The sequence below is a fragment of the Poecile atricapillus genome, chromosome W (assembly GCF_030490865.1).
Source record: "Poecile atricapillus isolate bPoeAtr1 chromosome W, bPoeAtr1.hap1, whole genome shotgun sequence".
NCBI lineage: Eukaryota > Metazoa > Chordata > Aves > Passeriformes > Paridae > Poecile > Poecile atricapillus.
The window spans coordinates 54923826-54938071 of NC_081288.1; the positions used below are offsets into that span (position 1 = coordinate 54923826).

The window sequence follows — 14246 nt, forward strand, 5'->3', positions numbered from 1 at the left end:
CAATTGTGCACTTTTCTTTACAATACCCATATGTTGCTTTACACATTATAAGATTTCAGCTACCATGCTTGTTCAAAACATGAAAACTCCAAAAGGGGGTGGAGAATGAAGAGGATATTGAAAAACACCTGGTTTTACATTCTGCTAAAGAAAACCACATAGTAGCTAGAAACAGTAGAGGGACAAGGAGAGAGAAGGGGAAAAGAAGAAGGTTTAATTTTAACTTTCCAATTATCTATCCCACAAACTTTTACACTGTAGCTGTGCCCTTCAAATGTATGCATAAAGCTGTAAATTAGACTTTTAATGAAAATTGATCTGATGTACTTTCCCTGATAAAGTGTGTTGCAGCTACAGGAACTATTATTGGAAAAATCTCCATGCTTTACTGTATAGAAGGAAACTTGACACCTTTTTTTTTTTCTGAGGGTTACAGACAGATCCAAGGGACTGTCAAGAAGAAAACTTGAAGTCTAAAAATGGGAGAAAGCATTCCAAAGCATAAAATACAGATTATAACAATAATAAATGACTGTGCTGGGGAAAAGATTGATGTGGCTTTCACAAAAAAGTTTTGCCTAACAATTCTGCTGAAGATATCTGAAGGAGTCAATAGGCATGTACTCTAGGAAGCTCTAGATGATACATTCTACTTGGACCCACACAAAGCATTTGGCAGTCTTGAAGCAAGGACTGCTAAAGAAACTAAGCTTCTTTGGAGAGAGAGAGGCAGTCTTCACATGAAGTTAGCTAAAGAGTAGGTAAAGATTTAGCAAGAAAGGGGTATTAAAAAGTATCAGCTACTGCACATCTGTTCCATGTGTTCCTAAACTATCTGATAAAAAGGTAAATATTGAGCTAACGAAACTTGCTCATTATGTTGTTTTTCAGGTTAGTAAAGGAAGTGTCTGACTGATGAACTACAGAAGCAACTTCTGGTGCAACCTCTTGGGCAACTGAGTAACTGATAAGATTCAATGTAAATTGATTTTAGCACAGTAGAAGGTGACAGAAAAACAAACCTAATTTTGAATACACAGTAATAGGTAACAGACTCAGAACTGAGTGTCACCCTTCAGTAATGAAACCTTGAGAGTTACAACAGCTCTTTGAAAATGATAATTCAGAGGCTGATAATGATCAGGACTGAAAAAAATCAAATATTAATAGTATTTTAGAAAAGGCTAGAGAACAAAACCTCATTATGTCATGGAATAAATCTATTATGAACTTTTATCTTGATTATTATGCAGTTCGGTGCATGTTCCCTTGTCAAAAAATAATATAGTAAAACTAAAAGAAAGGAAATAAAGACAATCAAAACTTTTTTAAACCCTCTGTATCACACATGACTAAATAGTACTGCTTGGTCTATGACCACTGAGTGAAGATAGCATGGAGTATTCAGACTACAAGTGGCAATGAGTTACAGTCATAATTATGTAGCTGCACAGCTGGCCACTAATTGGAGTGTGTTAATATACACTGCAGTTCTAAGGACCTGAGCGCTGTCTGGGGAAAGCCAAAGCTAATATTAAAGAAAAATAGTTTGTAGGGTGCTTGACAAAGTTCCCCAAATGCTAATCTTTGTATTTTATTATTTAATTTAGAAGTTGTTTGAAAGTTCAAGATAAATGATCTACCTTTAAGATTCCCTTTGTATTAACTGGAATAAGATTCTTTTATTGCATGCAAACCCATTGATACCAAAAGTTCAGAACAGCTGCTAATGCAGCTAAACAAATAGAATATCTGCAAATGTTTCTGGGGTTTACAAACCTATAACCATTTCTCAAATAACACTTTCTTCTTGTGGTACACATGCTGTTACATGCACTTATACATTCTAAATGAAATCTCCAGCTTAGGTTTATGAATAAGTTTGCATTTCTGAAGTTCATTAAGGAGGATGCTTGAGAGCAATGGAACATTTATTATAGCTTCACTGAAAACTTGTATGATATAGACTGTGTAGGTAAAAAACTTGTGATTATGCAACATCAGGGATTATAATTTCCCAGTGAGAAAATTCAGACCCAACCTTCACTTTGACCCAAACTTAACTTTGTGAATGTTATTGCAATCTTTCATAGCATGATTAAGAATTGATTTCTTACCCAAAGTATCTCAAGTGGGGCTCAAGTAATACGATAGCAATCGAGTAAATTTTTGCAGACTCTGTTACTCCCAATATGGATGACTAAAGTTCCTTTTCTGCCCCTAAGAACTAAAACCTATGCAATAGATATTGACAAAACTCTCTCTATGGGCACCTAGGTGAAAAAGAAGTATATAGTTCATACATCTCATTTTCTTTCACTCACATTACAGCACCTCACTTACATCAAACAACACTAGAAAAGCATTAGGATTGCCAAATCCAACAGAAAAAATGTAGGAAGTGCTGGAGTTAAGGTGAGGAATTTGTAAAAATAAACTTTCCAGTTTTAAAGAAGCCATAATACAGAAAAAATTCTCATCTCATTTTTCTCATTTTTTTCTTAGGAAAAAAACAGTTACTGACATTTATTCAGATTGTTAAAAACTTTGGTATAAGCCTTTGGTCTGCCAGACACAGACAAAGATTTATTCAAACATGGCCTTTTGTTGAGCTGAGGACCTCCTCACCAGCCCTCACTAGGACCCCAATCCCCTTGTATACCACCTGATTTCTAAACCCATCAGTCTCTGGCCTTATCTCTAGACCTTAAAGCCTTTAATCTCTATCTGCAGTGCTGATGGAGTCCTGATTACAGGGCAAAGAAGAATGTTTTAATTACTTTGATATGCCTCTTAAACATCGAGGGCCTACTTGAATAAGACCACCACATTACTAGGAACTTGCAATGTCATGCATTGCAATGCATGTCAAACAGCTGAAATTAAACCAGTTTTGTAGTCAGGCAGCAATAAAAATTTGCTCCAGACACTGCCTTGCAGAGATGTTAAACCCTGAGAAGATAACGCATAGCAGAGAAAAACCAGTGCTTCTGCCTGCAGACTCAACCACTGATCCTTGCAGTACAGATGATTATGACTCCCATTCATTCCTCAGAAAACCCATGTAGATACTCTGAATAATTGTTTCTTTTCTAGCATCAATGTTAAAATGCAGTTATATGACAAAGAGATTAATATCTCCAGTTCCAGTCATACAAGGAAGATGTGAGGCTCTTAGTACAGATGTAGAGACGGGTATTATGTGAATATTTATGTATTTAATTACATATAGTGCTTGCTGTGTGGTGCTTGGGAATTTACTCTTCCTCGTGTGCTGTGCTACCATTTACATTACTAATATTACATTCATCCTGCACTGCCTCCAGGAATGTCTTTATGACTTCCACAAGTGAACATTTTGTCTAATTACATTTCAATAAACTGTCATGTAAGTACAACCATAGATGCTCTGCACAAAATCTATAAACCTTCTCAGTGAGGACAGAATTTGAAGATGTTGACTGACTCAGGAGGATTCCATCTTAAAATCTGTGCCTAGAGTTTATTTCAAGTTATCAACTAGCATTATCCTTTTCATGATTAAGGCAATATAGCATCTAGTGATATATTAACTTAATACTATAAAACAGTTAACTCCCTGAATGAGCTTCAACTTATGTAAAAACAAAATAGGTATTAAATTCTGAAAATAAGAAAAAATTGATTGGTTCCTATAAGTTCTTTTCTTCTTATGGCTTCAAAACAGAATTTTGGGGTGTTGATCTTGAAGTTGATACTGTTTTTTACAATAGAAAATTGCACCACATTTAAGAATAATTTTGTCAGTTATGATGAATTGTGAAAACTCAGTCTTTAAAAATATAATAGCTACAAAGCATGTATTTGCGAACTCTGTTTATTTCCTTTAACACATCTGCTTAAACTGGAATAATCTCAATATTTTAAATAGGAAAACTTCTGCAACTCAGTGCCCTTTTGCCAGTAATTGTCTCTTTGCATCTTTCTTACATCTTTCTTTTACTTTTTTGTTTAAATACTGCACATAAAGAAATAAAAGAGATAAATGCTTGCCTGAACATTTTGAAATGGATTCTTGTTGCCATAGGATTCACTGAAGTATGTGAAATCATCTGTGCTAAGCTGAAAAACAAAGAGAGTAAGTTGGTGAGAAGGAGCCATAGCATCTCATTTAGGTATAGACATGTGCCCAGTATTGGTGAGGAAAGAAAAAGGTATACGTACCCTATCTTGCAGGAACAAGACGAGGTTTCTGGAGTTCTGGGTAAAAAGAGGTTGCAAGAGTAACATCAGCTCCTGTGCTGAGACAACTTGTCCTTCATGCACAGCAGTGTCTGGATTCCACTGTGATCTACAAAGGAATAATTCCTTTTTCTGTAAAATTTTCTGCCAATGATGACATCTCTTCTTTCTTTAAATATGCAGTGGCAGGTAATGAAATCATCATCTTCGGTTTAAGATCAACTTTGCAGTTCAGTTTATTTTCATTCTACTCAAAAGAACATGCCCATTTATGCCTGTATCAAATTGACTGTATTACAGCAACAATGAAGAGGGGTAATCTCTCTCTCTATTCTCTTGTTTGTGTACAACAGCAGAGTAGCATCTTTCCAAAAAAAAGTTACCTACTAGGTGCGATGAAGAAGAATGTGTTGAAAACATTCAGGGAGAATTCCCAGACAGCACCCCAACTCCCAAAACACTTTGCAGTGCTGAGAGATGGAGGTCAGGAGAAGTAGAACTCAGAATAGATCACAAGTTGTCATAAACAAGTATTTTTTATGAAACTTTTGTGAGCAGAAGCGTATTTCAGTGCTACTGTAAACAGGTTCTCTCCTGAAGTTTTCATGATGAAGGACCCATTCTACAGAAGCCACTCAGAAAAGCCACCTTTCCAGCAGCAGGAGCTCTTCTGATGGAATGACTTGAGGCACCCAGCTTACAACTCTTTTGCCAGCCTGTCACTATGAGGACTGGACAGAGATATAACTCATCTATTTAGTTTTGCTGCTCCAGAAAACAGGCAAAACAAGAGACTGCATTATTCTTTCAACACCTCATTTGGATTTTAACAGTACGCAACATGGCTCTATATGGATGAAACTTTTATGAACATTTTTATCCTAGATGTTTTGACTAATGAAAATTGTCTGTGGAAAACTGTGAATTTGATGCAAATACTTCCATCTTTACCCATCTTTACATCAATTGCTAAAAGCTGAGCAAACAGGTATTCCAGACACTCCAACTAGTTCTAATTACAAAGAGGTGAATACAGCAATTGTTGTGTGCATCAGTTATTACATGATTGCAATCTGATCAAGTTGAGATAAAAGTTAAATTTTCTAACCCAAAGCAATTTTCAAATGACCACTGCACACCAAGCTTTTATGAATGAGAACAACCTTTGCAGTCCTTTAAGATGGAGGCAGAACAGGGTTAATGAACACATAGATGGCGTTCAATGTTGTTTTTTGGATAAAAAAAATCTTTGATATTTTATCAAATATCAAATATTTGATATTTTCTTAATTTTACTCAGCATCTTCACTTCTTTGTTAATTTGTGCTTGGAAATCCACATTAACTTATATTTATGAACATAACCAAATGAAAAATTGCAACAGGCATGCCTCAACTTTTCAGAGAAGACAAACCTCACATTTTCAAAAAATTAAGTATAATCTTATAAATGAATATATTCGAAAACACAGAAGGTCCCAGAGATTCTGAATGACTCTTCAGGAACTTTCATACTGACTTGCATGGCCACATCAAAACACTAATGATATTTAAAAGAAAGCAGATAGATTAAATTAAGAGATGATAAAAAATAGCTTATGTGAAAGAAAATGACACTGAATATCTTGGTATATTTATTTTAGAAATAACGAAATAAATCCATTTTATACCTAATCTTAGGGGAAAAAAACAAAAGGAAGATTTTGAGAGCTTTGGGGACTTGCAATTAAGGTAACAGAAAGCACATCAAATAAAGCAGAATTATTTGCAGCAGCACAATGGTAAAGGCTTTTGCTGTGAACTCAAAACCTCAGAAGTTTAATGATCCTCTTTTAAAATATACTTGCTTCTAAGAAATTCCCTGTTCCTTGAAGCAGTTCTTGTTAGCTATCTAACCTTGAAAAAAACCTTTTGTGACACTTAACTTTTAAGAAGTCAACTTTAGTAACTTCATCATCATAAAAAAAACTCTACATCAGTTGGTTAATAATTCAATTACAATGCAGCATTTGCCTAATACTTATATTCACAATATTATGCATGCATTTATTTTGCTTCTTTTTAACAGCTAGCTGAACATTATGCATGGCAGGAGGGAAGGCTACATCCTTTACTGAGGGGGCTGCTGCTGCCTGCTTGGTGCAACAACATTCTCAGCAAGGTTCAGAGAGGAAATAGAACCACAGAAATATTTAAGCTGGAAAAGACCTCTAAAATAAAGAAGTTCAACTGCCAATCCAGCACTGCTGCGTCCACCACTAAACCATGTGCCTAAGTGCAACATCCACGTGTTCTTAGAACATCTCCAGCTGACTCAACCACTTCCCTGTTCCAATGCCTGACCACACTCGCAGTGAAGAAATTTTTCCTAATATCAAACCTAAGCTTCCCCCGGTGCAACTGGAGGCTGTTTCCTCTTATCCAATCCCTTGCTAGTTGGGAGACCAACCTCCACCTGGCTACAGCCTCCTTTCAGGCAGTTGTAGAGCAATAAGGTCTCCCCTCAGCCCCCTTTTCTCCAGGCTAAACACCCCCAGGTCCCTCAGCCACTCCTCACGAGACTTGTGCTCCAGCCCCTCCCCAGCTTCCTTGCCTGGTCAGTAGGTTTTTATTGGGTGTTTTACTGTGAACTGCAGGGAGAAACGGAGATCTGTGAGTGCCCAGGGGTTGTGGGTACACCAACGATGTGCTTCCCTGAACGCAATCAAGCTCATCCCACTGAACTCCTCACCTCAGTGACACATGACACGGAGTGAAACCGGCAGCAGGCCAACACACATATTGACTGCTGTTATCGATTGCTCACACCAAATCCTGTGTCCAAACACACACACACAGCCTTGTACAGTCATCCACATGCCAAGTGCATCGGGCTCCCCGCCACAGCACCACTGGGGCTCAAAATGGCAAGTGTCTCTGCTAATGTTTGCACTTCAATGTGTGTGCAGGAGCACATAGGTGTAAAGAATCCTAAGGAATCTTTGAGGAAAACTCAACTGTTCTCTCTTTCCTCCAACAGTCAAACAATGCCCTAAAGAAATTGAGGAAAGTAAGCTTAGCTTGATATTTTGCTTCTTTCTTAAATCTCACTGCTCTGACATGACAACAATATGTTCCTTCCTCAACTCTATTCTTTCTGAAATTTGAGCAATTATGTTGATGGAAGCAAAGATTCAAGATTTCCTGTATCCAGACCCACCAGAAGGGCTGATGGGAAGATAATAAGACTTTTAGCAGCTTAACTCATGATCTTACATTTCTGCTTTGTAGCTGGCTTCAGAACTCTTTCCTAACAGTTATTCTTGTCAGTTGTCTCTATCAGTCACCTTGTGATTACCATCTAAGAAATCATGTTTTCCCCTGCTCAGTGGAAGTAAAATAGCATTCATGCTGGCACACAGAGTCTCCACAGGCATCCAATAAAATTATAGTCAATTTTCTTCTTCCTTTTAATTTATCTTACACCTTCTTTCAGCGGATTTATCAGTAAAGTCCCTGCAGTTTAGGAAACAGTGTAAATGTACTAACTGGCATTAACACCTTCTCAAAGTCACTTATAACCTGGGTTTGCCAGGAAAGAATTATTTTCCCTATATAAACATAGCATAAAAAAAGAGAAGTAATATATTTTAAAAGACTGTAGGCAAAAGCCATTCCTAAAACAAACACGAGGGGGCAATCACAAAAGCTAATTTTAATGAATTTATTTGCTCAAACTCCTTCTCCTTATCTGTGGAGGGAAATTATTTTGAATTTTGGTTCAAAATGGCTAAATCGAATTTGTTCTGTGTATCATATGCAAGAAGAGCCTCTCAACCTTCCCTGCTTCAAAAACCCAACCAGGGAATATTAGTTTAAAGGCTGATTTAAAATAAAGGTCAAATTTTACATGTGAGTTATTTGAAGAATATCCAGTGATACATTCTTTTGTGAAAAACAGGACAGTGTGACATACAGAGTTATTCCCTAGTTGAACTGAGAAAGAATGTTATTTTTTGAAAAAAATACTTACTCTTCTCCAAGTAAGGATCTGCATTTTTCTTTCTAGAGGAAGGAGGTATTTGATTTACTAGCGTCTCTCTGAGAACTGATATCACACTTCCCTTTGCTTTGTGCACTGCATGTGTTTGTCAGCTGCAGGTTTCACCTCTATCTGGCATCCAACATGATCTTTAATAGCATGATTACAGTACAGTAATAATGCATAAAAGAAGCTTTAAGGTTTTACATTCTCTAATACAGCTGAGATATGGCTTGGCAAACACTAGCTAGTTCTAAACTACAACAAAATGGAGTATCCTTCAATTATTCAATATCAAATCCTAACAGGTAACCTGGGAGAGGGTGATGGAATAGATTAGTGAATTGCAACTTCTGTTGATTAATGAATTGCTAAACTTTTTTACTGGTGGGACATGTTCCTACAGAGCGGGTAGATATCCATAGATACCCATAATTACTGCAATTCTGTAGTTAAATTTCCTAAGACTCTTCAAGTAATTTCCAAATTTCATAGGCCTGTGGATCACACAGTGCAAACCTCACATCACTGTGATGTACCAAGATGTAATGCACAGAATTGTGGGTTAACAACAGAAAGATGTTGTTAGTGTTACTTTATTTTATAAAATAACAAAAAACTTCTTTTCAGTTGCTTCGTAGACCTTCACCAGAACTAATTTTGGCCCCACAAGAACTTCTCCTTTCAAAATGCAAATATCATGGTCGGAGGAACACTCCTTCCACAAAAGGTTCTATTCCTGGAGACATGAACCTGATTACCTAGTCCAGTATCCTGGTTTTCTTGCTCTAGATTTGTATAAATCAGAAAAATCTGCAGTAGAACAAGCTTCTAATTGCATCTTGATGGAAAATTTGCTTTTATTACCACATGGGATTAAATGATAAGATCTTGTTTATATATACAGCAGGTATGTTTTTTGTATAAACCAGGAAGTAGGACAAAGGAAACACTGATCTTTTCTAAGATACTTAGAATCACTTTTAACCTAACACTGCTTTCCAACATTTACTTTGCTTTCAAATACAGGGGTTAATACTCATATGACTGCTTGTCATATAGGGGTGACTCATTAAGAATTTTGAATATAAAATTGCCTTGAGGCTGAAACATTCTTTTTTTCTTCTTCTTCTAGGGAGAAAAAGCAAAGCAAAAGCTATAAAATCTAACTTTTTCAAAACTTGCACATTTCTATATGCAGAGTTTCAGGTTTTGGAAATCAATAAAAGAAGAATAAACATATGGCAAAGGTGTCAAATAAGTCAGCCATATTTTTCTGACAACTTTACATATCCAGCATCCACCTGAAGCTACTGCATTGCCCAGCCTGCCATATTTCTGGAAATCCCAAGTAATGGTACAAAATCCTTAAAGTGAGCATGAATAAAATTCCTGGTTGGAAAGAAAGAGGTCTATATCTGGTTCTTCCAAAACAGAAAGTTTCCAAAAGTCCTATTTCATATGTATATGCAAAGCTTTGAATTTCATGTGTCTCTGGATCTGTCAAGACTACAGTTGTTTCTAACAACTGATGCACATACATATAGCAGTGTACTTAAGAACCTATATTAAAAAGAACATTAAAGTGAAAAGTCAGGGTTCAGAAGTTAGGAAATCCAAGGCTTAAAAATCTGCCACAGAGTTTTTGGTCAGCTCCTTTTTGTGTCACTGCTTTATGTTGTAACTATAAGTCACAACATCTCTAACAGTGGAGGTTGAAAGGTGCTTTAGAATGAATAAAGCATATCTACTTCATATTTTTCATTTACAGAATTTATTTACTTTTTTCTGGTCAGCTTAGAACACTAAAATTATAAATAAAAAATGGTAAAAACATCCACCGGCTTGTTTGATGGCCAAGGTGCAAATTTATTTATTGGATAATTTTACTGCCCAGAGCTGATTTACCATATTCGATGGCACAGTATATTCTGTGCACACACACACACACAGAGCAGGAGCATAAGCAGGGATACACTTTTATTCCATTTCTTACCTCTGAGTTGACCAAAGCAGCATGGGCACATGATCCAGTGCCAGAGAGGTTTGGAGCAGCGCAGCAAGGGAGCAGAGCAGCAGGGCTGGAGCAGCAGGGCAGAGCCGTGTCATGGCTCCAGGCGGGTGCATACAGAACTGGCCAGCTGCAGAGGGAAAGCCCGAGTGTGTGCACAGCTGCACTTCCCGCTTGGGCTGCTGTCAGCCGGATTCAGCCAGGCTGCCGGGTGACGCTGCTCTCCAACAGCCGGGGGAATTTTCAAAACACGAACTTCCTTCGCTTGAACTTGTGAGTTACTCGTATTTTTATTACTTCCAGGTTTGTGATTTAAGCAGCTTGTAAAACTCCCTGCAGTGAAAGCACTGCCAGTTTCCTCTAACCTTCAAGTGCAAGGGAGAGTCATGGAGTCCAAACTCCTGTCCTACACAGGCTGATAACAGTTATACAACTACAAAATGGAGGTTAGAGAAAAGTTTTCTGTACTGCACAAAATACATTCTGCAGAACTTCTATCTTCTTCCCTTGCTACATATTATCCTGTCCCTCAGCTTAGTTTTTTCACATGTCTTGAGATCTGGCGTCACACATTTGGGTGTTGACAGGTTTGAAATCTGCAACAAATTGCAGATTCCAGCAAGAAGGAAGAGAGAGAAAATGGTACGTTCAGAGCCACTGAAACACAGAATTCTTAAGCTATCTTTTGCATGGAGGAATGCTATCCCAGAAATCAAAAATATCTAAAGTCAGGGGCAAATTATAATCACTTCAGAACATGACACGACTTCAGTATTTCACAAGTCTCATGCAAGATCAAAACAGTCTTAGAGAATTCCTTCATGCCCGGAAGCAAATTGCTCTGGCAGACTATTTTTGTGCCTGCCAAACACTGAGCGGTTTCTACACCTTGTGACTACATTAGGCAGCAGCAGCCTGAGCACGTGTTTGGCTCTGGGCACAAATGCCTCCCCACCATCAGAACAGGATGTTAGAGATCATACACAAAAGAAGTTCTGAGCTATGTTAAAAGGAGTTGCGATATGGGAAAATAAGGAAGTACAATGAAAATCGTACAAAAAGACACAAATAGAGGTCAGAAGACATGTCTAAATCTGAGCACATGTAGCCAAATTAGTGAAATCCATTTGCCTTGAATCACAGTATATTGTTTTAGTATGGGTGCCTAATATAAGGCAATTTGTTCATCAACTCAATCTGAAATCTTATTTCTCAGAAAAAAAAATAATTTTAAGGGTAGCAATAATTGTCATGTTCCTTTTCTTCTCCGTTACCTTTACATGACACAGAATTTAACTCTTTAACTGTACTTTTTCCTCTCCTCCTCAGAGATACATTAGAAATCCTATCTGTTCCCTTTAACAAGCCAGTATTTGTCTGTTTAAGGGTGTGTACAGACTTCAAAAACAGAGGTAGAAACAGAAGTGCCTAGACAGAATAAAGAAATTGCAGAATTTCCAACAATACTCAATTTTGCAGAAGGACAATATTTGACACACTAACCAATTTACACACTGTTGCAAAGATGTAACCCTAGGCACTATGTCAGATGCACAAATAGTCTGTAGGTCTGGTCACATTCAGAAGAGCCAGTTGGGTCCACAAATCATTAGTTTATTGAATGCAGCCTATATGTTTCTTTTGGATTGCTGGTGAAAAATGCAGTTACTGCAGAATATATAGCATTAACAATACAACTGCAATCACAAGTTTAATTTCCTGGGTCAATACTCAGCATAACTGATGACCCAAGACTTACCAAAAGGCATTCTTTTTGTGAAGGGCAAGAAAGACAAACCAGTCAATCTGTCCCTTAAAATTTTGTGTCAAATTCTCATCCCCCATTGAGGTATGAAACTGAGGTACATTTTATACCTTATTAACCACTATAGCGTGTATGGCTGTGGATGGGTGTGTGGTCAAACCTCCCACTCTGTGTAGCTGCATTGTATGGAATATTTCCTGGTAGGAGGTGTACTTGGTTTGTACAAAACGTTTCTGGACAACATGTAGAACACAAGCACGTGGTTTCTAGCCTCACTTCCTTTTCCTCCCCATGCCCTTGGCAGCACAAAGCACAGGACTCCGCCCGGGTTGCGCAGGTGCTCCGACAGCCGTGGGCCGCGCACACTGAGTTCTGCCTTCCCCTCTCTGCTCAGCGCTTCCAACACACACAAGGGAGACGCACACTTGGTGGGGATACTGTGTATTCTGCCTTACAGAAACTGCCTTAAAACTTCCTGAAACGTAACCAGATTGTTTTCTCTCTGATTACCATATCACTTATGAACAAACTTTTAACTGAAAACAAACTGACTTTTCTTTTTTAATATTTCTCCACAAACTACAGTTTGAGAACAACTGAAGTGAAGAAAACTTTGAAAAAAAGGAATGTGAAGAACCTATTGAGTGGGATTTTGCTTCCCCAAGTAAATTTAGCTCACAAATATATCTGCATATATTTTCTCAATTTTTTTTAAACTCCTAAAAATAGTGGGTTTTTGCCAAACAATAAGAAAAAAATATACCTATTGCAAAGAGATTTTAAGAAAAATATTATTTGCTCTCATTTAATTAAGATTAGAAAAGATCAAAGTGTTTTTTTTATCTGCGAGCAGGAACTTAAGCCCACTTTTTATTAATGTGTTTTGGTATACACAAAAGCACACACAGTTTACTGTTGCATTTCCACAGGGCTTTTTCCTTCAAAATTCATCCATGATCTTGACTCCAGGTTTAGAACTGCTTTATTATGGAGATATTTTTAAATGCGACACAGAGTCAAAATACCAAAAATCAAACTACTGTGAAATCATTATAAAATGGCAATGAAGAAGGAAATATTTCCATTACCATGCATCCCCACTTAACTGCAATAATTTTATTAAGAAAAGCTATAATATTAAATACTTTGTACTTACATTCTACTCCTAACCATTTCTCTGGATTTTTACATGTTTTCTTTTAGAATTAATGGATGAGAAATAGTGAGGCCAGCAGGAGCAGAGCAGGCATTGTTCCCCTGTATTCAGCACTGGTGAGGTCACACCTCAAATGCTGTTCACTATTAAGCTGCACTTTGAATACAGTTTTGGGCCCCTCACTGAAGAGAGAGATTGAGGTGCTGGAGCATGTCCATAGAAGGGCAGGAGTCAATTCAGTTTTCAGCTGTTTGCTGCCAAATATGTGCTTACTTCTCTTTGTAAATGCTACTGCTTTTTCCTAGGTAGTTTCATCTGTTAGAGCAAAAGACTGGATCAAAACCACATCTACAATAGAGGTTTCAAGAAGAACCTTGCAACTTCCTGTTGGATTTTTGAATTTACACCATATTGTGTTTTTCTCTGTAACTATGATCAAAGATAAACTTTTTTAGTTATGGGGATAATTTACTTCCACAAATAATACAAACTCCGCAAAAAGAAATATATTTCAAACATTCTGAAATGTGTATTTCAAAATAAGATATTTAAATTATAATACTCAAATTATAATAATTTCAACACCTTGGAGACAATAATTTTATGCTGGCAGTTCCACTATGACCATCTAGATGAGCTACAAAATGAAAAGTTGTTCTTTTGCACAAAAGTTTGCAGGGCAAAGCAGTTATCTGGAAAGCTGTATCTATTCTGTTCTGTAAGAATCCAAGGTTTGAGGGGGTTTCTGCCTTATGTGCTTAAGACAAGAAAAATAAATTTAATACAATGCTATAGTATTAATTTTCTAAATAAAGGGTGACAAAGAATTAACAAAATTTGCCCAAAATTAATATTTACTACAGACAGAATGTTCCAAACAATGTACCAATACACAGAAAAATAAACATTACTCTAAAAACTGAGAATTGACAAACCACTTTAACAACATTTTATTTTTTTTAATGAGGTTACAAAACTTGAAGTGCAGTAAAATTAAATGATTGAGATCAAATTACTTTATCCTTAGAAGTTTATTTTGTGTAGTACAATTGTGTTTATTTATTGTGTAGTAC

At 36.9% G+C, this 14246-nt stretch overlaps 1 protein-coding gene across 1 annotated transcript in view; it reads right to left on the minus strand.

The window, feature by feature from the left end:
- Window positions 1–10484, minus strand: part of LOC131592162 (V-type proton ATPase subunit S1-like) — a 50310-nt gene extending 39826 nt beyond the window's left edge. The window contains exons 1-3 of the mRNA XM_058863478.1: window positions 10238–10484; window positions 4204–4330; window positions 4033–4101 (exon numbers count right to left, since the gene is read on the minus strand). Coding sequence (XP_058719461.1) covers window positions 4033–4101; window positions 4204–4330; window positions 10238–10368 — 327 coding nt within the window. The 5' untranslated portion in view covers window positions 10369–10484. The remainder of the gene's footprint in view (window positions 1–4032; window positions 4102–4203; window positions 4331–10237) is intronic.
- Between the last annotated feature and the right edge of the window lie 3762 nt (window positions 10485–14246).